At 51.3% G+C, this 24,050-nt stretch overlaps 1 protein-coding gene across 6 annotated transcripts in view; it reads right to left on the bottom strand.

Moving 5' to 3' along the window:
- The window catches only part of BCORL1 (BCL6 corepressor like 1), a 63,961-nt gene that overhangs the window by 24,908 nt on the left and 15,003 nt on the right, over positions 1–24,050 (bottom strand). For 5 of the 6 annotated variants that reach the window (XM_027609411.2, XM_027609412.2, XM_027609415.2 and 2 more), the window contains 6 exons: positions 19,243–19,374; positions 14,534–14,624; positions 11,023–14,298; positions 5,628–5,793; positions 4,437–4,517; positions 2,074–2,463 (listed from right to left, as the gene is read on the bottom strand). In XM_027609411.2, the coding sequence (XP_027465212.1) occupies positions 2,074–2,463; positions 4,437–4,517; positions 5,628–5,793; positions 11,023–14,298; positions 14,534–14,624; positions 19,243–19,328 (4,090 nt within the window). In that variant the 5' untranslated portion in view covers positions 19,329–19,374. The remainder of the gene's footprint in view (positions 1–2,073; positions 2,464–4,436; positions 4,518–5,627; positions 5,794–11,022; positions 14,299–14,533; positions 14,625–19,242; positions 19,375–24,050) is intronic. The other variant, XM_027609417.2, reaches the window with a different exon arrangement.

Consider the following 24,050-nt stretch of genomic DNA (forward strand, 5'->3'; position numbering starts at 1 on the left):
ACTTCATAGTAGCATGGAAAGAAACAGAGTGGAAGCAGTAGCTGGGTAAGTGGAAGTGGCTCTTCTTATCCCTTCTGCAGGTCAAGGAGGGATATACCAAAGTCCAGGACAAAAGGAAAGGTCATGAGGGTGCCTGGGTGGCTCAGTCAGTCAAGTATCTGCCTTCGGCTCAGGTCACAATCTTGGCATCCTGGGATGGAGCCCCTCATCAGGTTCCCTCCTCAGTGGGGAGTCTGCTTCTCCCTCTCCTTCTGCCTTTGCCCACCCCACCCCCCACCCTGACTCATGCTCGCTCGCTCTCTCTCTCTCTAAAATAAATAAATAAACAAAATCCTTAAAAAACCAGAAAGGTCATGAGGCTCAGACAGAAGTAAGGTGACCTGTCTAGTTTGGCCTTTGCCTGACTCCCTCATGTCAACCTGAAAGATAGGCAGTAATAGGAAGGATCAGAGCTTTCCTGAGAAGAGAGACATTTGCCAGGCAATCCCTTCATGAAGATGTCACCATCGGATCTGGAGGAAGGTAACCAAACCATAAGCCAAAGCCAACAGCCTTGACTCAAAACCCTTAGACACATGCATGGAGGGAGAATGACCTACGTTCCAAAGCTGCAGCTGCCCCCAAATCAAACAGGACGCCTTGCCAAGCAGTTGTTCTCTATGCTCCCCTGGGTGTTTACGTAAAAGCTACCTGTCCACAGTGCTACAGAGATCTCTGCTTTGGGTGGAAAATGGAACCAGGTAACCTCGAAGGTCCTTCTGATTCCAAACCAATAAGTTCCACGGAAGTGTCCAAGCTTGTAGGGAACCAGCTCTTGGTAAAGAAGACTGCGTGACACAAAAGCTCTTCTTCATCCAAACACAAGTGGCTGAGACCAACGGCTTGACGCCTCATTCTTGACCAATCCCTTATGGCTCTGGCAGGTAAAAGGGAAAATCATCCCCACCCTCTCCCACAGTTGATGAAGATTAGCTCCCTTACCCTCTGCAGTATAGGGACAGTATCGTATACATGTCTACTTAAACCGAGCTGGAAGTGAGGTTTAGCCTTGTTTGCGTTATAGCAAACCCAGAATCTATTACCCCCTCAGAAGGCAGCTATTCTGTTTTCAATAATAGGGAGACTGTAGATATTTCCCAGCAGCACAGGATAAATATATTATCAGAGACAATCAAATGTTGCTTCAAGGGCAGAGGTCAGAGAAAGAATGAGAGAGAAATATGCTCTTATTGAACCCAGAGACATACTTTTTGCTCATCTAGAAATCTGCTATAAAAATGCCCCCCCCCAAAAAAAACCCAGAAATGGGCCCGAACAATACTTAGCAGAACATACTGATATTAGCCTTGGTGACAGTCTGTGCCTCCATGATTATATATTATAGCATCTGACGTAGCCAAAGAAAGCCTGGTTTTCTCCTTGGTCTGCCTGCTCTTCCAACTCGGGTCCAACAAAACTGATGGCACCTCGGGTCACCTCAAAGCTTCACTCTGCCTCTTAAGAACCTTTGTAGCTTTGATCGAGAAAGCAAAGTTGTGCCCGCTTCTACTTGAAGTTCTTCTGTTAAGTTGAGGAAACTTGGTACTTCTCTTTAATGTAGGGGGTGGAGGCATCCCCGGAAAGGCAGCCAATGCCTCTTTCTTCTTGAACCCAGGATTCTAGGAGAAAGAACCCAGCCTCCCAAGAGCCAGCTCCCTCAAGCCAACCAGAGAACTCCCTGGTATCGAGTTGTCCCATGCCAAGGATGCCACTGTGGCCTTGCCCAGAGGTTCAGACTCTTATATGAAATTGGAGGGCTCGGGCCTTCACGTCCTCCGCTCCCCTGCAGGTCAGTCCAAACTCAATTCAATCTGAACCCCAAGCCACAGCCTGGGGCCTGGAGTTGAGTGACCCCCTCTGGCAGCTGGAGCTCATAGCACCAGGTTTCTATGGGTGCAGAGGCCTTCGGCTGGCGAAGAGAAGGCAGAGGTGGGAACACCCAGGATGCCCGAGGGTCCCCAGAAGCCAAAGTCACTGTGGCCTGGGGATGAGTGACAGCAGCTCACTGGAGCGGCAATCCCCAGCCAGCCTTACCTGCTCTCCCTTTCCGCCGCTGCTCTTCTTCTTGCTCCGTCAGGTACTCCCCAGTCTGATATTTTCGGCTCTTCTGTCGTCTCCGCTTCTTCCTCTTCACCAGGCCCTCCTCCTCATCTTCCTCCTCCTCCTCGTTGGTGTCCCACATTTGCCGGGCAGCATCAGTCCTCCAGGGCATTTCTCGGGCTCGCCACAGGTGCCGGCGGCCCTGGCTCAGCAGAGTCTTGTCCTGGGCATGGTGGCTGCGATACTGGGTGTCCTGTTGGGCCTTTCTCACCTTGCGACGCTTAGCCGGGGTGGGGGTCACATCTTCTTCCTCCTCTGTGGGGAAGACTTCCTGGCTTCCCATGTCACTGTCTGCCATACCAGCAAAGGAGCTACAGATGCTTCCTGTGGACGGGATGTACAGAGGACGGTCAGGTACCTCTTCAAAGGACAAAGAGTATGGTGTCGAAGCAAGTGCCCTGGATTAGAAGCTTGAAGGTCTGGGTTCAAGTTCAGGCTCTGCCAGTTATTAGCTGTGCGCTCTGGGAAAGTTCCTTCACTTTTGTTTCCTCCTCTATAAAACGGGGACACTGTTCTCTGCCTTACTGGCCTCACAGGACTGTTTTGAGGCTCAAATGAGATAATCCGCCCATAAGCATTTTACAGAGTCCAATATACCACACAAATATCGAGTATCCAAGCCACACGCCATTCCTCATCCATGTTGCTGTGACTTTAACTCATTGCACAAACTTTTACTTAGTGCTTACAAGGCGCCAAGCATCATGTGAGGAGCAGGAGGGGGCCACAGGTCCCTGCCCTTTGGGAAATCAGGGTTCAGTAGCAGGTGAGGGAGGGCAGATCGGCAGGGCACCCCCGCCCCTGCTCGCTATGTGACCACTAGTCTCACTGACAAAGCCACCCTGGGCAAGCAGAATCATCACAAAAGAAGAGTCTCAGGAAAAGCGAAGCAAGGAGTCCCTTTCCTGTGACACAGCCTGGGTTAGTCCCGCCCAAATGCTCCTCCACCAGGCCCTCTTCCCTCCCATTGACCCCACCTCCTATTAAGTGGCCAAGAGTCCAGGGGTGGAGTTCTCTCCCTGCACACCCCCCTCCGCCCCGCAGCAGCTGTTCCTCACCGCTGGGCAGGCACTTCCCTCCCCTCTCCCCAGCACCCCGGCACAATGGTACCTTTCCTGCCCTCCTCCACCATCTTGCCAAGAGGCCATTTTTCATCCCCACTCCTTCCTTCATAACTCTGCTAACCACAAAAGTACGACCCTAAATTGGCGCGGCTTAGCACAACAGCAGATCTGACAATCTTCTTCAGAAGCAGCTCTGAGACACCACCATCCTTCTCCCAAGGACTCGCTATTAACTCGACAATCCCCAAACACAAGCGAGGCCAGTGGAAAAAAGAAATGGTTTTGAGGCAAAAGGAATAGTCCTTAACCAAAGCTTCAAGTCAGTCAGACCGTTTAAAGACAGCAAATATCCAGCAAAATTTCCATATACAGACAGGCAAGGAACGAAGTGTTCTGGTTAATCTAATATTCTGGTTAATACAGAATCACCAGAGAGATCACACAGGGATCACCAATTTCCAAAGAATCAAATACAGTACAATGTGTTTAACAGTAAAACGAGACTGGGCATAATGTAATCACTCTTTGATGATTCAGAAGACACTTCAGGATTTTGCGAGGCCTCCAGGCCGTCATTACGAGCCCCAATTACCACCACGCTCTCCGTGTGCTGAGGGTGCCAGTTAATAGAATGTCAGCTAGCTGAGTTTACACTGCGCCCTGTTTCCCCATTCTAGCCACTCTGCATGGAAATACGGGTGAAGCAGGGCAACCACTTCTAGTGCTACACGCCAACGTGGAGGCTGGTAGGCAAAAGCAGGGGCTATAGAAAGAGCCATTTTCTTCAAATTCAGGGGACCAAATGCGATTCTACTGGCCCTGACAACTCAGCGACCATTGCCGATTTTGTTGACGCCTGTCACATAGGGCAGTAAGTCCAAAGGTTGCATGTCCGTGCCTGAGACTGGCCCCACTGACCACGAGATGCGAAAGCTTGGAGTAGGCCAGTTTTCCTGAGTGGCACGGGCCTTTCCTCCTCCCACCACTGGTTGCCAACAAGAGATGTCAAATCCCTGCTCGGAAAAGCCCTGTTTGGAAAAGTGAAGCAAGCAGTCCTGACATCGTGGGCTGTGCTTCCCCCTCCCCACCCTGGGCTCTCTTGTCTCTGCAAGGAGCTGGCCGTCTTAGCATGGTGAGTCAAAGTCTCAACTCTCCACCTGGACCAACGGCAAAATCGCTCGACCAGATTTCTACCTCTCTCTGCAGAGAAGGGCCAATTTGGGCCTCACTCACCAGACTGACTGCGCGTCCGTGTGCTCAGAACCACGGGGATGAAGTCACGGAAACTGCTCTTTGCTTTCTTCTCCAAGGAACCTGGAGTGACATGTGGTTTCAGGGCAGAAGGTAGAAATATCACAATCAGGAGTCCAAGGACTGAAAGCCCCACACCCCACCCACCCCATCCCGGAGAGGCTCAGTGGAAAAATCAAGGGAGGATTTGTGCCTTTCCCAGGGTTGCATTCGTTGGCTCTCCTCAGGCTGCTCTCACCCATGTACATCTCTTAGAGAAGGAGCACTTCCAGGTGGTTTTTGAAAACTGGGAGTTGGGTCATTTTTGCTGACACCAAAAAAAGGGCTGTGTACAGAATCAATTCGCCAGCATGCCAGCAAGTTGAAGGCCTGGCTGCCTGTAGGACTGTGAGGCTGCCGCCCCTCCACAAAGTTAGGACTAAGCTGGAGCAGGTCCCAGATGAGGGCAACCTCAATGGATCATAGAGGACTAGGTGAGGCAGGAAGATGGGAGCAGGGAGTAGTGGACAAAGGAAAACTGCCGCATAAGAACAGACTAGAAAAAGGCAGGTCGGGTCAGACAGGCAAAGCCATGAAAACGGCTACTGTACGCAGGAACATGTGGGCGTCTCTCTCTGATGGGGGCACCAAGGAACTAGCGTGGCAGAGCACACAGGTCAAGTACACACCTCCCTACTCCAAACATACTGCATGTCCCTCGATAATAAGGGTTCAGGATTTCCCTAAATGCTTCCGGCTAGCTCGCTGGGTATTAATTTTTTAACTTTTTATAATGGGAGTTTTCGACTATACCAAAGGTAGAAAAACATGTGTCATGAACCCCGTCCTGCTGTTTTGGTCTCAGTCCTCACGAACCCCATTTCTTTTCTGAGCCGAGACCCATGGCAGGGTAATGGGTTGGCTACTCTGTCGTAGGACTGACTTTTGTTTGTCTGAAAACCACTCTCTTTGGCCCTCAGAGCATACCTTATTCTAGTGACCAGGGTGAACAGAATAAAACCCATTCTCCCTTGCCTTTGATTTCAGAGGTGTCAATTTTATCTTCTTTCCATAATGAGGAAGTCTCACTATTCTGGGCAGTGCAGAGTCACCCCCACCCCCCAACCTGCCACTGACCTGCCACGGGGATCCCTCTGCAGCCCAGCCCAGAGGGTGAGGAACTGAGGAGCCTACCTTCCTCGTGGCCATCGGCTCGCTTTCCTGGAGACTGGGAATCCGGCTTTGCTGGCTTCCGGTGCTTGTGCTTTACCCTGACTCCATTGTGCTCTTTTCCTGAATCTGAAGCCCCCCTGGGGCTTTTCTTGGTGGGTTCCTGGGGGTCACTAGGCGGCTTCCGGCACTGTGGAGAGGTAGAGAGAGTCAAGTCTGAGATCAGTTCCTCTTCTTAAGAAAGCTTTGCCAGCGCTAAGTCCGGGGCCCCGTTCTGACACACAGACAGAGCTCAGAGCCCAGGTGGGGGCCCGGGGCGGGGCTTTCTGGGCCTGAACCCTGTGTCCTAACTAATCTCCACAGACATCCACACGCCATCATTTTTACAGGTCTAATGGAGGCTGCATTCACAGGCCACATCAATACCCAAAGTCATTTTCAAAGGTGCAAAGTCAGGCCCGTGTTCTCTACATCCAAACAGCAATAGAGACAGGTAGCAAACAGAAACGCCTCTTTGGCAAGTCGGGTGACCACACTGGTCAAATACCTTCAGTGCAAATGGTACAGACACCAACAACTGAAAACAATCCTTAGCCTGGGTCAACTCAAGAAAAACGGTCTATTTCCGTGTATAATAGATTCAACGAAGGCGAGAAGAAAGGCATGACACGGGAGCAACTCACACTGGCCCGCACTTAAGGAAGACAAGGAAAAGGCCGAGGCATTATTAATAATGCCACTTGATACTCTGCAGTACCTTCAACGTCTCAAAATGTTCTCTTCTCTGTTATTTGATTTGATCTTCCTGACAACCCCCAAAGCAGAAGTTAATATCATCCCCACTGCACAGACCAGGAAACTGAGGCTCCAAGACTAGAGGTTAAATGCTTTGTCCAGGGAAACACACGGCCCTGGGAGTCTGCGCGCGCTGGGGGGCGCCCGCCACTTCCCAGGCAAATCTGCAAATGAGCTCATGTGCGCCTGCAGTGACAAAGTAGCAGAGCTGGGACTGAGACCTAGGGCTCCTGGCTCCCCACCTGGGCCTCTCTCTGCAGCAGTTCTCACTCTTCTCCTTCCCCACTCGCGTCCTCCACTGTTTTTGCTCAGCTCCGCTCACTCGCTCACTTGGACAGGCACACTGGCCGGGCTTACACAGCACAAGGACACTCCCAGCCTCACAGCTGCATATGCTCACAAGCTTTGAGGTCTCTCCATGCCACCAAACAAGAAATAGGGCAAGGTAGGGACTTCCAGGTTTCTAGCATCCAGGGAGTGCAGAATAAGCAAAACATTTTAATTTTTTTATGAAAGCAGGCCCTAGGAAGAAAGGAAGAGTTGTTTTCCCCCCTAAGCAGACCCACATGCACCTCCTAGAAGGTTATCACTGTCTAGCTCCAGCTAAGGGGATACCCGATATCTTATCAATAGAACATTTTCCAGGGTGTTGGGGGGGGTGTGTCTCAATTCCCCAGGGATAGGGAGTGACCATTCCCCACCAAATTCCCAGGACTCCTCCTAAACTGTGATCTCCTCCTGCTTCTTACTCAGCAGAGGGCTGAGCTAAAAATTCAAGTTCAGTTGCCCCCTTTGCCCCCTTTGTTGCTGGTTCCTACAAATCAAAGTGTTAGGAAAAAGAAAGAACGGGGGAGGAAAGAAAGACGGGGAACTGTTGCTTAAAAGCTCACCTTCAGGAATGGCCAGAGAAAGACTACTTGAAGTCAGGGGGAATAAAGTTAAATGCACATAAATCTGAACATGTCCTATTTATTTCTGAATATCACTTTTAGCTGGCTCTTTCAAGTGCAGATCATTAACTTTTATTTCCTAAGATAGTCAAAAACAAGTAAAACAGAACATCTAGAAGGGATTTCTGTCCAAATGTTCTGCAAGGGCAGCACCGAGAGTAAAAATGTATTTGCATGCTCCAACTTAGGCAAAAAGTTGGGTGGATGGGGAGACCATGTAAGATGAATGTTCTGGTTAACAGAGTTTTGAAAGGTTTTCCAAGGAATTTTCCAAAGGATGAGAAGACAATAAAATATACCCAGCACCAGATGAAGCAGAACTCTTTCTTTGCTGATGATTCAGCCAGCCCTCCAGGATTCCATGAGGCCTTGGGGCAGGTGGTATAGGGGACAGGAGACTATTCTGATTCTTGGCCATACCCTGAAAGGGGCTGTTTTGAATTAAGCCCTGATCTGACTTTGCTTATCAACAGTTTCTTTCTCCGGAAAAATGGGAGGTAAGAAAAGAAAGATCTAAGTTATTTACTCTCCCCCAAAAATGGACATTTGCTAAATCACTACAGGAAGCTGCAAAGGGCTGCTGCAAGGCCCCCGATCTCATAGCTTTATTCTCTGCCCTCGGCATCTGTCAGTGGGCCCAGTGAACTGTTCATCTAATAGAGTAAAGGGCAGTGCCTGCCTGTCATCAGGTCGCCTGCAAGACATAAGCTCCATGAGAGCAGGGAGCATGTCTATTTTGTTAGTAATACTAACAATAACAACCAGCAGCCACGAACATTTACCGAGCACTTACTACCTGCCAGGCACTGTTCTAAGCATTCATATATATCACCTCATTTACTTTTTATTAACAACAGTTTTAGTGACATGTAATTTTTTGAGATATACCATACAATTCATTTGATTAAGTTTACAATTCCATTGCTTTTAGTACAGTTGCAGAGTCATATAACCATCATGGAGTTCCAGAACTTTTTCACTGCCCCAAATGGAAACCCCATCCCCATTTCCCCACCTCCTCCAGCCTTAGGCAACCACGATTCTACTTTCTATCTCTATCGATTTGCCTATTCTGGACACTTCACGACATCATCTCATTTAATCTTTGCACAGCCCTATGGAAGAGGTACTATTATAGTCTCATTGTACATATGAGGAAACTGAGGGCCAGCGAGATTAAGTCACTTGGCCAATAGCACAGTTAGGAAAAAGCAGGACCAAGACTTAAACTCGGGCACTGTGCCCAGCTCCGCAAAGCATCCTCCTCACCACAATGCTGTACCACCCTCCTGGAGATGTAGCTCACGCCTGGGGGTGGGGGGGGGGGACTAGCACGTAGTAACTACTCAATAAACACTTGCCAAATGGCCAGTGAGACAGTTATACATAAGGAGAGTAGAAGACAGGGTGGCAACAGCTGAAGATGGACATGAACTTTGGAGCCAATGACCAGAGTCTGAGTTCTAGCTCTGCCATTTAGTAGCTGTGTAACTTTGGGTAACTTGCCCATTCAGTGTGTTTCCTTCATCTTCTTATCTGTAAATTGGGTATAGCATTCACCTCATAGGGTTATTGTACGGATTAAGTTAGATGACATCTGTAGAAAGCACTTGGCATATAGTATATATGCTATGTGTGTGTGTGTCTGCTTGTGTATAGCATACAGTACATGTAACAACATGAACTATTATTCTTATTACCACCCAGGACAAATCACAGTTACTTGAGCAAATGCTATATATATATATATATATGCTCTACTATGTCATGACCTGTGTTCTTACTTGGCATGTCTCTGCCATACAGAGGTGGCTGTGAGATCATTGAGAAAACCCACTCAAACTCTATCCCTCGGGTTCTTAATTTGGAGCCCAAAGGCGGGCTTTGTGGAGGGGGTGGGCCCATGAACTCCTTGAAATTACTGGCAAAATTCTGAGGTCATGTTTCTGTGGACAGGGTCTTACAGTTTCCCAAAATGCTCTACGGTCCAAAAAAGACTAAGAGCCTCCACCACAAACCCAAATTCATTATACTCTGGCTAGAAATCTGTTCATTAGTGTATATCAACATTCAAATTGAAAATGAAAAATCTTTTTTTTAAAAGATTTTATTTATTTTTTGACAGAGAGAGACAGCGAGAGAGGGAACACAAGCAGGGGGTGAGGGAGAGGGAGAAGCAGGCTTCCTGTGGAGCAGGGAGCCCAAAGCAGGGCTCGATCCCAGGACCCTGGGATCATGACCTGAACCGAAGGCAGACGCCTAACAACTGAGCCACCCAGGCGCCCGAAAATGAAAAATCTTAAAAAAAAAAAAAGAGCATGGCTGCATTCTAATAAAACTTTACAAAAAAATAAAATATTGCAACCAGCAGCCAGAAAAAAAATGGGGCAGCTGGGTGGTTCAGTCGGTTAAGCATCTGTCTTCGGCTCAGGTCATGATCTCGGCCCTGAGATGGGGCTCTCTGCTCGGCAGGGCTCTCTGCTCGGCAGGGAGTCTGCTTCTCCTTCCTTGCTCTCCCTCACCCCCCCCCCCTCAAATAAATAAATACAATCTTTTTCTAAATTTTTTTAAAGATTTTATTTATTTATTTGACAGAGAGAGAGAGAGAGCACAAGCGGGGCGCGGGGAGAGGGAGAAGCAGGCTCCCCATTAAGCAGGGAGCTTGATGCTGGGCTCAATCCCAGGACCCTGGGATCATGACCTGAGTAGCAGGCAGACTCCTGACCGACTGAGCCACCCAGGTGCCCCTAAATAAGTACAATCTTTTAAAAAAACATTCAATTTGAAGGCTTCTTAACATAACTTCAAATTGCTCCCTATTTTTAAAAAGTTTTCGATTTACTTAAGTAATCTCTACATCCAACGCAGGGCTCGAACTCATAACCCCGAGATGAAGAGTCACATGCTCTTCTGACTGAGCCCGTCAGGTGCCCCTAAATTGCTCCACATTTTTGAGAAGACCTATCTTCAACTGCTTCAAGAATCTCCTTGGATCACCAGTGGCTTCTGGATCCCCTCTGGAACACCACTGGATTCAAGTTGAATCCTCTTGGCCCACCTTTTTGCCTAGATCCCTGCCACCGTTAAGAACCCAGACCCAGATGCCCACCTGCCTTGCACACCAAATTCCCAGTGGGCCTAAACACAAAGCTGCCACCCCAAGCACTTGGACGGATAGGAAACTGGCGGATGAGCCCAGAAGCCAAATTGGCTTCGGCCCCACAAAACTCCAAGCATATCCTGAGCAGGCTCCCCCAGTGGTGCAGAGAACGACCCTGTTGAGAATCCCAAGATCTCAAGGCCAGCAGTCATCTCAGAAAAGGAAAAGGAAGAATGGTTATGTGGGGAAGGGCCTGTTATTAATTGATTTCCCTCGTCCATCTCTTCTTCCGCTCTCCAACCTCATCTGGGACAATGGCTTCCCTGGCCTCAGGGACCAAATCATTTCCCACATCCTACAAAATACAAGCCAGCCCCTCCTCGTGCTAAAACACCATATATGGACAATGGGACTTAGAAAGGGAACAGCAGGTCATTATTCACTTTACACAAGCCTTCCAAGGAGTTCAGTTCACAGAGCTACTCAAGAACACAGCCGCGGGAGGCTGACATCTGCAGGATAAAGGAGACCTCCGGTGTGCGGGCTCTGCCCTGGACCTCAGCCCCGCACTCACCTTGGGTCCATGGGAACTCCGAGCTGTGACCTTGGCTTGTGGTTGCTGCTCCTCACCATCCTTCTCTTTGCTGTACTTCATCTTCTTGGGTGGCAGAGATTCGGTCACCCCATCGGTCACCACCGAGTCTGGCTGCCACTTGTTCTTGCAAGCAAAGACACCTACGCTTTCCTGTTTCACTCGGGCCTGCCCGGCCTTATTCCGAACTTCAGCTTGGCCCCTCTGGGGAGCTGCTGGGAGGCCATCGGCCCGGAAGCAGGTGGCTAAGTTGAAGACCACATCACCATCCACCTTCTCCATTTTCACCCGCCCCAGGTCCACCTGGCTTCCAAGCTGTGAAAGCTCTGTGCTGGAGCCCCTCTTGCTGCTCGGGACCACATCCAAGATGAGTTCCTTGGGGCGGTTGTCATGAGGTAGCAAAGGCAGCTCGGGCATCTTGTGCAGGTTCTGGGGGGTGGCCAGGACCAGCTCATGGGACATGTAGGTGGCCAGCACTTGGTTTTTAGGCTTCGTGTCTCCTGCCAGCTTCAGGCCACAAGCCCCCTGGGGACCTTCTATCTTCGGAGTGCTGTCGGGGCAGAGGTGGCTCTCTGATTCCTCAGACCCCTGATTCACTTTTATGTCCCCACTGCTAGGCTGGACAGACAGTGCCAAGGTCCCTGTCTGAGGGCTGAGAGTCAGGAGGACAGGGTTGACTTGTTCTTCATAAGGCTTGGCAGCAATCCGGCAACTTTTGTTCTTTGTGCCAGTGTCCTGCTCTGGAGCAAAGGGGCCCCCAGGCCGTGGCTGCCCCTCGGGAAGTCCATGCACAGCTTCACTGGGGCCAAGAGACGGCACACCAGAAAACTCAGAAACAACGCTGGTGGGCCTGATGGGCACCCCCTGACTGGGGGTCAGCTGCCCGGCACTGGAAATGCCAATGGAAAGCAGAGACGCTTGGTGGTATGGTGACCAGCCAACAGGCAGGACCTGGGTGCTGGTGGGTTTCCCATTGACTGAACACCGTGGGTAAATATTTGCCGGCCCCGTGGGCTTCCAGAGAGAGAGCTCCTTGGTTTGGCACCCCGGCAGCCCAGGGGCAATGCGGGCTGGGGTGTAACGTTTGACTGTGCTTGGCTGTCCCTCAGTCCCAGCCTGGCTGCCCTTCTTGCCACAGGGGGCACCGGTGCCCTTAGGCTCTCCTTGATCGATGATGGAGATGGGCTCCTGCTTGGGGAGATGGCGGGGGTCTCGGTTGATGCCCAGGTTAGGGTCTTTGTTCAGCAGCAGGGATGCAGGCACTGGGTTGGCCACTCCCACATAGGTGCCAGGAATGGTGCTGATCAGCGCAGTTGAGTTCTTCACCCAGGTGCTCGGGTCTCCATTCCTCACGATCTCGGGAAAGATGACGAAGGGCGAGGAAGTGGAGCCCAGGCATGAGGTGACATTGCTACCAGCAGCCTGGGTTGTGCGCTGAGACCTAGACAAGACCGTGGAGAGGAGGGCCTTGCTGCTGGTGTGCACAGGGGTCAACACGGGCATGGGGGGCGTCTTGCGTTGGTTCGGCAATGGAAGCTTCTGGCGGTTGGACTTGGAGGAGAGGTCGAGGGGCATCTCGCTGCACTCAGGTGGAGAGGCCATCTCTCGCTCCAGCTGTGGAGGAGACTTGAGGGGAGAGAAGGTGACGGAAGTCCCTTCTGTTTGCTGCTCGCCACCACCTGGCACCTTCGCAGGGTGCGGTGGGGCCGAGCTCACGCTGGGGGCTGGCAGCAAAGGCTGTGGGGTTGGAAGCACCTTGGCAGAAGCAGTAGAGAGGGAAGTATCTGCCAAAGGCCCGGGGACCCCATCGGGCGCAGGCTGGGTGCTGGTGCTGCCGGATGGGGACGCACAGGGAAGTCTGTTCACCTCCAGAGAGACCAGCTTGGAATCTGAAGTCAGAGGCCGGGCCACAGAAAACGCGTATGGGTAAGACCGGAGCTCTGGGGAGGCCAGCACACCAGGGAGACACCTGTCCTGAAGGTAGGAAGGCAGGACAGGCAGTGTAAGAGTGGAGGAGACCCCCAAGGTGGTTGGCAGTGTGGCCACACTGAGCGGCTGCCCACAGCTCGGAGGTGGGATATATACCAGCGGCTGGCTTGGGGTCAGTACTGTCCCTGGCTGAAAGGACAGGGGGACTTTTTGCATAGCTGGTGCCTGAGCTGCAGGAAAACATACTCGACTCAGACTGAAGGAGGCTGGCATGGGCGCAGAGGTGGGAATGGCAGCTGGTGCGGCCGCCGGCATGGGCGTGGGGGCTGGAGTAAAGATCGGGGCCGGGGTGGGAGCGGGCACCGGTGTAGGAGCAAAGGCAGGGATGAGGGTGGGGGTGGAGGGCGGGCCGGAGGACGGAGTTGGGGTGGGCATCGGCACTGACGGAGGGTTGGGAGCCGCTGGAGGCGTGGACGCCGGCATGGGAGCCAGAACTGGTGTGGGGACAGGCGCGAGGACTAGGGTTGGAGCTGAAGGGGGCACGGGAGCCTGGATCAGAGCCAAGGGAGGAGCTGAAACTGGGACTGAGAGGGGGGGAGGGGCTGGAGCCGACAGGGGAACGGGCCCCGAGGGGGCAGCCGAAGCTGGCACGGGCACCAGGACTGAGGCCGAAACTGAAAGGGGGTTCGAATCAGAGATGAGCGTGGGCACTGATGGTGGTGCCGGGGCCAGAGCCGGGACTGGAGCTAAGGGAGGGGAAGGGGCCGGAACTGAAGTGGCAACCTGGACGGGAACTAGCCCAGAGTGGGGCACCGGGGTGGGGACGGAGAGGGGAACCTGGAACGGATCCGGAACAGACGGGGGGACGGCAGCCGAACTGGGAGCAGGGGGGCAGATGGGTGCTGGCAGCGGACTGAAGTTAGTGGTCACCAGAGGCAGGGTTCCCTCCACAGGGACTCCAGTTCCCAGAGTGGCCAGAATGAAAGTATTCTTCTCCCCCACGCCATGCCGAGAGTCCAGAGCCTTCACCCCTGCTGCTGAGCAGTCCACCTGCTTGTTCATTTGGGTGCTGAGGGGAGCCCAGGAGCAGTCAGCTGTGCTGTCGCCGGCCTCGGCGGCGCCGTCAGCAGCAGAAAGCGTGAGGCCGTCCCCGGCGCCACTCAGCGGCACCAGCAGGCCCTCGGCCTCGGCCACATTCCCAGCATAGTCCATTTGTGGCTGGGGGTCGTCAGGCTTGTCTTCTGACTTGTGCCCAAGTTTTTCCGCTGTCCTGCCATCTGGGTCTGCCCCCCGGGCATTGCTGCCGCTTCCAACTGCCGTGAGCTCCACCTGCAACGACAGAGCAGCGTGCCCATCTTAGCTAGCTCTCTGCGGCTGGGGCACGCGTCCTGAGGCCCAGGGCGGCAGCGGCGGGCCCGCTTTGCGACTCGCCCAATTTCTGTCTCACATACAGCAACTCCTGGGAAATACCCCGTTCCTTCCTGCCCCCCTTCTTGGGATGGCAGACTGGGCACATCAGCTCCGCCCTTTGCCGGGTGACATGTGGCGCCACATGGCCCCTTACCTTGGAAAAACTGCTGCTGACACAAAACTCCTGAGATCCAAAGCGCTGGCAGTCACCTGTCGTGGACTCCTCATCAGAAAGAGGTGCTCTTCTAGCATGGGAGACACAACCAGAGAAGGGCCATGAGGCCTAGTCTTTGGGCCACCACTACCTTCGGCAGAACGCCTCCTGCCTGCCCTGGTTCCCATAAAACCACCTCCCTTGGTGGCTTGGAGGAAATCACAAGGAATTGCGGGGGGACAGGTCACAAGCCGGAGCCTCCAAGCCCAGCTTTGCAAATTCCTGCAAAGGAGCCCAGTCTGACTAGACTCCCCTCCTTGGGTTGTGTATCCTGTTCTCTGGGGCTCTCATCAGGAACGTGGAGGATGGCCCAGCACTTTCGCTTTGTCCCGAGCTTACCTATCAAGGTGACCATCCAGGAGGTACTGGGCATTGCCAAAAGGCAGAAGATCTCAAAACGCACGCAAACCAGTTTTCTCTTAAGTGCAATCTTATTTTAAGTCTATAAGGGAAGCTGGCTGCAGGTATCATAAGGGTAATCCTTTTCTAAAACAAATAGCCACCTCCATTGTGTGTCATGTTCTAAATCTGAATCATCACCTATTCACCTGATGGGGTTGCCTAGAGCGGATACACATTTATTAGCGTATATAATGATACTGATTCGAGGCCACCAGGTCACTGAGTGCTGAGGGGCATTTTCAAGGGCACGACTTCTTTCCCTCCAGGGTACCTCTTCCCCTATCCTAAAGTACCACCGAGCTCCAGGCAGCACCTGCCCTCCTGCCTGCATCCCATGCCCCGCCGGCCCCCCACACTCCCCTTGTTCCCTCAGCACCGCCACGTTCACTCCCATCCCAAAGGGAGGCCTTCAAGGCCACGGACCCCAAATTCAAGTTGGTATATTGCAAAGGGAAGGGCTCAAGGCCAGAGAGCTGGGTCTCAAAGGAGGAAAACCTAACTGAACCCCAACCTGCTCCAAAAGTCTTCTCCAGGTTTTCAGGAAGACCCTTAGGGGGGAACAAAGACTAGGAGGGTGAAGCTGAGGAGAGGACAAACACCCACTAGAAGTTCAGTTTTTTGGGTACGGCAAAAACCCACCACTGTCTGCCCAAGGGAGGACACCACTGGGGCAAGAGCCCAGGTGAGTGGCTGAGTGGAAGGTCTGGGTAGAAGAATAAAGCTCCAGCAGAAGCCCTGTGTTGCAGCTCTGATGGGGAGAAGCAGAGAAATGCTCTGTGCACCTCGGGGGAAGTGGACCACCTCAGAGTCTGCTCCTCTTCCTCGCCCTCGGCTCAACAGCAGCCCGAGAAGGAGCTAGCGCCTGCCTCACCAGCCACCCTAGCCTAGGACAGTCTGGGAGCCTGCAGCCCACCCCCACAAAAATGGGGAGGGTCCTGCTAACTCCCACCCTCTCACTGGAACAGGGCACCACTGATGGACTCCAAAATTGTACCTGGGCCAAGAGAAGCAAAATAGACAAGGGAGATCACCGCAGGCCTCTCCCTCCCGTTCCAGGGCTCCAGGAGGGACCAACTAGGGGAGGGGGTTGGAGATCTGTTCCCTTTAAAAGGCAGCTAGGCTGGCAGAAGTGGGAGGGTTCTACCACTGGCAAGGACTGCTGGTGACAAACAGAGATGACTGTAAGGACAGGCAAGGGCTGGAGAGGCAGTCAGGGGTCTCGAGGAACAGGAGGAAGGGGGGCCCTGAGGGAAAGGGAAAACATACTTGGACATCCGCTCCTGGGAGACGGGAAAAGCCAGCCCTACACCCAGCCTTGGGCTGGGGAGAAGCATGTTCCAATGAGACCGGCCAGTGAGGGCTTTGGGAGGAGGACAGTGGCAAGGGGAAGGAGGGGCACCGCCCCCGCCTACACCAACCCCACCTGAGGGGCTGCAGGGGAAAGATGTTAGCTATTTCCGTTCTTTCCTCTCCTGACCACATGGAGGGGAGCAAGCTGCCCTTGCTGGGCTCCCACCCCACATAAAATCACCTTGAACTGAACACAGAAAGCCTGCCACCTGCCTCCAAGGCAGACCCACAGAGCCCACGGCCCAGGGACTCTGCGGGTGGCAGCGGCAATGGAAGCAGCAGTCCCGGCTACCCCAGCCATGCCCAGGCCCGAGTGCCAGCCCCCGAGGCTCTGGGAAAACATCGTGTGGCCACGTTTCAAATTCTCTGAGGAGAGGGGTGTGCAAAGCTAAGCAAACATTAAATTGCTCCATGGAGAGAGGAGCCTGGGACAGGAATAGCTTGCAGGGGAGGGGTGCACAAAGAGAAGTGGGTCAACCAGGCAAGGTTAGGAGGGTGCAGGCGGCAGGGAGGAGGGAGCAGGGGTCAAAGCAGGCTTCAATCAGGACTGAAAATCAATCCCACCACTTCTTCCCAGCAGAGATGACCCTGGGCTGTTGCGCTTCAGGCTTTGTTGAACTTAAAGCAGAAATGGCGATAACCTTTCAGGGCTGTTTTCCTAATTATGAAGGGCTAGCACCACTGTCAAACCAGAGCTTTTTCAGTGCCTACTGGGCCCTGACCACACCACACACATCAGGCTCCTTATATTCCAGCCCCTGCAGACTTTCCCTGCCTGAGCCCCACCGCACCCCAAGACCACCTTCATTCCAGCCAGGGTCTTCCCCAAACATACTGTGTGGGACATGCCAACCCTCACCTCAAACTCCTACTCATCCCTCAAGCCACCAGCTCAGATGTCACTGCCTCTGGAAAGCCTTCCCTTATTCCCCCAGGAAGTCTACCGTTTTTGCATCTAGACTCCCACAGGGCCTGTGCGTGCCACTCTATAGCACTCACCATCAGTGTCCCATGACTGCTGGTTTGCTCTTGCTGGATTTAGTAAATGTTGGTTGAATGAAGGAATGAATGGATACAAGAAAGGAAGCAAGCAAGTGAGAAAACAGAGAAAGTTAGCCAGAGGTGTGACTACAGTCAGCCACCTGGGGCCCGCAGAAAGCCCCTGTCCCTGCAACTGCATCGGTCCTCAACTGCATCTAATGACGTCGGGCAGGTTTCTCAAACAGTTTTAAGAGTTAACCCCCATGTGCAGCTTTACACCCGAAATGTCTAAGTTCTACAAGTTGTAAAGGACTGAGGAAGATGGTTTTTAAATAAGGTGAGATCACATTTCAGAAAGCAGCTCTAGCATGGCCTAGACTAGAGGAAGGCGACAATAAAGGGTAGATGAGATCAGAAGTGACAATCCTTAAAAGGTCATCTTAACCACTAGGCATATTTGGTAATTTAACATCCCAAGAAAGGTCCATAAAGAGGGAAAGGCGGGTTTGGGGCTCACTTCCTGTTTCTTTCTCAGCAGGGAATAAGAATGGACAATGAACCAAGGCAGCTTGTACACTGATTTGTTAAAGGCTCTAGTCCAGATCTCTGCACCCATGCACCCAAGGCTCAACTGCCTATAACGAGTTGCCAAGTTACGGGTGAATGCTTACGCAAATCAATACTACCACCCTGCCTTTCCCCAGTCCCCCTCTTGGTCATTACCTAAGGCCTACTTCACATGCAAAGGAAAATATCTTTCTTATGCAAATCTGAGAGGAATTCTGTCTTATTTTCCTTAGTCCTGACTTTTATATTCTAAAATCAAATTCCTTTTAAGTCCGTCCCTAACTTGTTCCTCAGTATAGAGAACATTAAACTATTAGGCACTAATGGCTTTAGAAAAAAAAAAAAAAAAAGGTCTCTTCTCCTAACCCGAACCTCAGACAAGTACACACTTCTGTTAAGGGCAGAAGGAAAAAGAAGATACCCACAAAGACACACATTCTCCCACATGCACACACAGCTACGCACACACTTCCGAGATTCACCCAAGGAAAACACCGGATTTGAATCCCGGGCAAAGCTGTAACGTTCCATGTTCTAGGGGACTGATCTGATGTATTGGAATTTGAACAGTCGATGGACTGAAACAACAGCTGAACACCAGCAAGCATGCCTTTTCTAAAAACGAAAGAGGCACTGCAACCATCACACATAGCTCTTTCTTTGGCCAAAGGTCATGAGAGTCAAAAATATAAAATCTGAAGGCCATTTTGGGTGTCCTTCCTATGGGGCATGATCAGTAAATGGCAGAGCTTGGTCAACCAAATATTTTGGTGAACAGAACATTTAAAACACACACGGATTAGGCAGGCATCACCAACTCTCAGTTCCGTATGACAACTACATTAAGCAGTTGGCTCTTCCTGAGATACTTCATAAGGATCGCACTGCGAATCGTCATTAGCCTCGTGAGGCAGGAAAGCGCTGATCACCAGAATACCCACTAACAGTTCCCAGTATACAGCTGAATAATAAAACTGCCTTTCTTCCAGGCTTAGATCAAGGACCAAAAATATCTTGTGCGTATCCTTGAGCACCGAACATGGATGCAGCAAATAAAAATTGCAATCGCCTGAGCTTCCCCTTACTCCACAGTCTGACAGTTCTTAATGAGTAGACAAATGTTAGTTGGCAAAGGTCATCTGCTGGCCTCCTCACCTTCATCTGAACAGGGACAGCATGGCAGGGCAGGCCACTCATACGGCCCCAGCTCCATCCCATCCCAGGAAAATTGGAAACAACCGAAGCCTCTTCCCCCGGGGTCCCTCCCAGGGCCCTACCGCAGCTGCCCCTCTGGTGAGTAGGGACCGCTCACTGGGAGCCAGCAACAGCCACGTTCCCAGCCTCCTCACCTCTCCTCGTTGATGCCACACATGCGAATCCGGTCAGAACTGGTCCAGTTGTGCACGCCGCTGTAGAGCGGGGCTGTCGAGATCATGACAGCCGCTCACCACCAGATAGGACCTGCTGTGGCCGCGCTCCCCCTGAGGAAAAAGAATGCCAAAAAATCAAAACTCCTAACAGGGACAGCTGCTTGAGCCACCTTTAACAGGGAAACATTTAAATAAAGGCGATTATAGTACCAAAATGGTAAAGCGGTCTCTCCCACAAGCCAGCCTGCTATGGAAAATTAAGGCCCAAATGGGGATGAGGGCACCAGCTTTCCAGGAATCCATAGGTTTCAGGATAGAGACGAGGATGCTGTTAATCACCTAGAGTGATTTTTAAATCATCTTAAAGACAGATATGCTTGAGTGTTCGAGGAAATTCAATCTATTCCAGACAAACGAGATGACAGTATATTTTTCCACACACATTTAGCCTAACCAACTACAATTAGAGGGTTGTTCCCATATATGAACAATGCGTTGAAAGACTACTGGGGATCTTTTTCTCGTCAACTCTCTAATCCATGGGTACTGAAGTATTTGAGTGACATACCAATTTAAGTTCTCCAGAGGAAGCACATGCTTTCTTTAAAAGCCCTTCAAAAATATTCTATTCTGATTTCGACTGGGGAAGTTATATAGATAGATATAACACACACATTTAAGCTGGTTTAAATCTCCCTCAAAATCAGATGCAATACTCTTTGTACTCTGACCACAAACAAGCAAACAAACAAAAAACAATGTTCCATCACAAACCACACATTTCTGTCCTTGTCCCTTTCTATCAGACTTGTCATCCCCATGACCTACCACCCCCTTCAGCAGCTAATGTCCAGCTGTCGCTGTTGACAACCACTGCACAGCCAATTCTAGAGAAAATGAGGCATCAAGAAAAAGCGGTTTACCCCAATGAGCTTGTCTTGAGACCCTTAAAGTCCTGAGTTAGCTAAAAGTCTTCTTCATCGGAGCTCAACTGAACAGAACCCACAGTGATCAGAATTTTCTGCTGTTCTTCACTTTCCCAAGAAGTAAATCAGTACAATATAGTTACATCAGGGGTTTGTTTCACTTATTCTTTATATAATCTTTAGAGATTGTCCATATTCAGCACAAGAGCACTTGCTCATCCAACAAATATTTATTGAGCTCCCGCTATGTACCAGCACAGTCCCAGGTACTGGGGATTCAACGACTACCAAAAAAGACCCCAAATCCCTGCCTTCATGGAACTTATATTCTCATGGGATGAGACGGACAATACACATGTTGAATGACTCCTGTTATAGGATGTTAGAAGGTGGTATAACACAGGCTAAGGGGCATGGCGATGGTTGGCGGCGGGGGGGGAGGCACGCAGAACAGGCTACAGTTTTGAAAGGGGGTAACAGGCATAGGCCTTGCTGAGAAGGAGACATTTAAACGTCCTGAAGGAAGCCAAGGGGTGAGCCATGTGTGTATGGGGGGGGGGGGAGAGCATTCCCGGCAGAAGGAACAATCTATGCAAAGGTCCTAGGGCAGGAGGCTGCAAGCTAAGATCCAGAAAGAGCCAGGAGGCCAGGTGGCTGGTGCAAAGTCCCCAAGCACGGGAGGGAGGTGGCACCAGGACAGCAGAGCTACAGCCCCACAGCCCACCCACCCACCCCCCGTCCTGGCCCTCCCCCCTCTCTCCGCAGCACAGGTTACTGCTGCCCTTGCCTTTCTTTGTACTTGCCCCTCTCTTGGCTTTCCTGACCCAGTGCCATCTTGCTTCTCCAAGGCTTTCTCTCCACCCACCCCGGAACCCCAGCCCTGGTCTTGCCTGCTCTCCCCTCACCTCTGCCAGCGCCGTCTCTCTCTTCCCCTTGCCTCTTTTCCTCCCTACCCCCATCTCTCTCTTTCCCTGTCCCCTTCCCTCGCAATTGCTCTTTCCTATTCCCCTCTACTCCTCCTCCTCACGTCCCTCTGCCCCCTATCATTCTCCCAGCTGTCTCTCTCTTCCCCTCTTCCTTGCTTCTCTCTCCCTCTCTCCCATCTCTCTTGGCACAGTCTGCGCTCCTCCACCTTCCTCCCCCTCCCACCTCTCCTGCCTTCGTCCTTTCCCCCCTTTCTTCCCCCAGCCTCGGTTTCCCTCTGGCTCCCTTCATCTCTTCCTTCTCTTCCTCCTCCTTCCCTTCGTGTCCCCCTCCCCTCTAGTCTTTGTCCTCGCCTCAGCCGTCAGTCTCCCTCTCTTGTCTTTCTGTCTCCCTCTGTCTCTCTTGCCCTCCTGTCTCCTTCTGGCTCCCTAGCTCAGTCTGGCTCTCGTCGGCTCTCCCCTACCCCACCTCTCTCGGTGTGTGTGGCGGGGGGGGGGGGGCATGTGAACCCCACTCTTCCTTCTCTCCAGCTCCAGAGCTCCCCCAGTTACAACTCTCCCCTTCCCGCACCAAACACTCCCAAAATCTGTATCTCTAGACCTGACCTCTCTCCTCAGACCCAGACCAGAATTTCCAGCTGCCAGCAACTCGCTGTTAATTGGATGTCCACCGATCCCCTCAAACTCAATGTGTCTCAAACCGAACTCATTATCTGTTCCCATAAACCTGCTCCCCACCCCCCACGCCCAGCGTGTTTCCTATCTTAGTTAATGGCACCACTATCCCCCCCCCCCCCCCCCCCCCCCCGCCGCCTGGAAATTTCAGCGGTGTCGTCTTCAACTCCTTCTTTCCACCCCCCCAACATCGCTGCCCACAGCCAATCAGGAGTCCTTCTGCCCCTCTTGCCACCACCCTGATGCAGGCCCTCATCATCTCTCACCCAGAATATTACAATAGCCTCTTAACTGGTCCCTCTGCCTCCAATTTCTTGATTTTACAATCAATTCATCTTCTAAAGCACCAATTCGATCACATCGCCGCCCCCCACCCCCCGCCACCAAAAGCTTTCAGTAGCTTTCCTGTCTTCAGAATCAAGCCCAAATTTCTTAGCACAGCATTCCGGGCCCTCCCTGACCCGGCCTCAAACCTCCTCTGGCCTCCTCTTTGGCCACATCCTGCTATTTCCTTGTGGCCTCTGCCATCCCAGCTCCTGACCCTTCCCTGAACAGATCATCCACTTTCAGGACTTTGCTGTTTCCTCACCCTGAAATGGCCTCTCCTGTGCCCCTCCTCCTCTCTCTGTCACCCCTCAAAGCCTGGCTTAAATGTCATCATGTCATCTCCCCAGCCCCTGATCAGTTAACTCTTCCGTCTCTGGCTCTCCTCAAATGTTTCATCCCCACCTCTCCCTACCTCTCCCACAGCACAGGTTCTTACTCTTCTCCGCAGTGTGGCTAGCTGGGGGTGTGGCATGTCCGTCTCCCCCACCAATCAAGCTACTTAAGGTGAGAAATACCGTCTTTTTGGTGTCTGGTTCCTCTGCGATGTCTTAGAGATAGTAAGTACTCAGTAAATGAGTGTTCTATGGAACTGAATCCTGGATGAGAAGTTGAGGTGATACCCCTGAGCGATTGCAAGAAGCCAAATCAACCCCCGCCCAGAAGTGCCCACCAGGCTTAGTTACGATAGAAAAGAAAGCACCACGCGCTGCCTTCGCAGCTGCCCATTCCAGCAGAGCTCATTGTCTCCGAGCTAGTTTGCACCGCTGTCAATTGCAGATAACTGATGGGTATGCAAACTCTGTCTTGTCCCATAGAGTTTGGATTGACTTCCCTCCCCACTGTGGAAAAAACCAGTTTTGCCTCCATTTGCAATTCAATTCCTTTACTCCATATATATTTGTGCTTTTGGACTTTTTCTTTGAACCGGCTCTAACAGCTGTCTGGTTCCCTTGTTGATTAAAGAGTAAAATAAAATCTTTAACGCATGTTCATTTTTATATCTGTACAAGACTCATGATTTTACCTTTTTCTGAAAATTATCCTTAACATTACTAAAACAGTTATACGGGTTAACATATAATTTTAGAAAGATTTCAGCAAGGGGTAAGACAAATGGATTGACTGTCTGCTTCAAATCAGTTCACCAGGATCCCATCCCATCCCTGAACATCCTGGTCAATCAAGTTTTGACTTTCTCTTAGAATCTTGGAATATCCCAGTTCAAGAAACAACAGCTCAGGGGCACCTGGGTGGCTCAGCCGGTTAAGTGTCAGACTCTCGATCTTGGCTCGGGTCTTGATCTCAAAGTCATGAGTTTGAGCCTACTTAAAACAAAACAAAACACAACACAACAACAGCTCAGCCTGTTGACCAATACACCAGGTACTTTTAAAACATCTTTTCTCCCTATGAAGCATGAAAAGAGTCAAGCAATGAAAGGGGTCATACTTGCATAAGATGAATTTTAACACAAAGTATAAATTTTAGTGCCTATCTGAATACTTGTAGGCAGCAGATATAAGTCAGTCACCATTGCTTTTACACTCTTGAGCTTATTTTTGTTCTATTTAGAGGGGATTAGTTGTTTGTAGGGCCTGGGACAGAAATCAGAGGCGGGGGGAATGAATCCTGGCATTTGAAAACAGAACATATAAAATATCACCACCTAGATAAAGGAGTTTTTAGACGCCCCCCAAAACCACAATAACAACAATAAAAAGAAAACCAAGTAAAAACCAAAATAATTACCAGACAATACCACACATTTTAGGACTACCTGGAGGCACCCTCATTTTCACAAGATCCTGAAGATAGAATATTTGCTTCACCTTGGCTTCCCACTCTTCTGTTAGGAATTTCTCAGGACAGCCCCTCTTCCTATGTAGAGCCCACTGCTGCTATTAACAGTAGCCTTTGCAGAGGAGGGGGGAGGCGA

Source organism: Zalophus californianus, chromosome X (assembly GCF_009762305.2).
Source record: "Zalophus californianus isolate mZalCal1 chromosome X, mZalCal1.pri.v2, whole genome shotgun sequence".
Lineage (NCBI taxonomy): Eukaryota > Metazoa > Chordata > Mammalia > Carnivora > Otariidae > Zalophus > Zalophus californianus.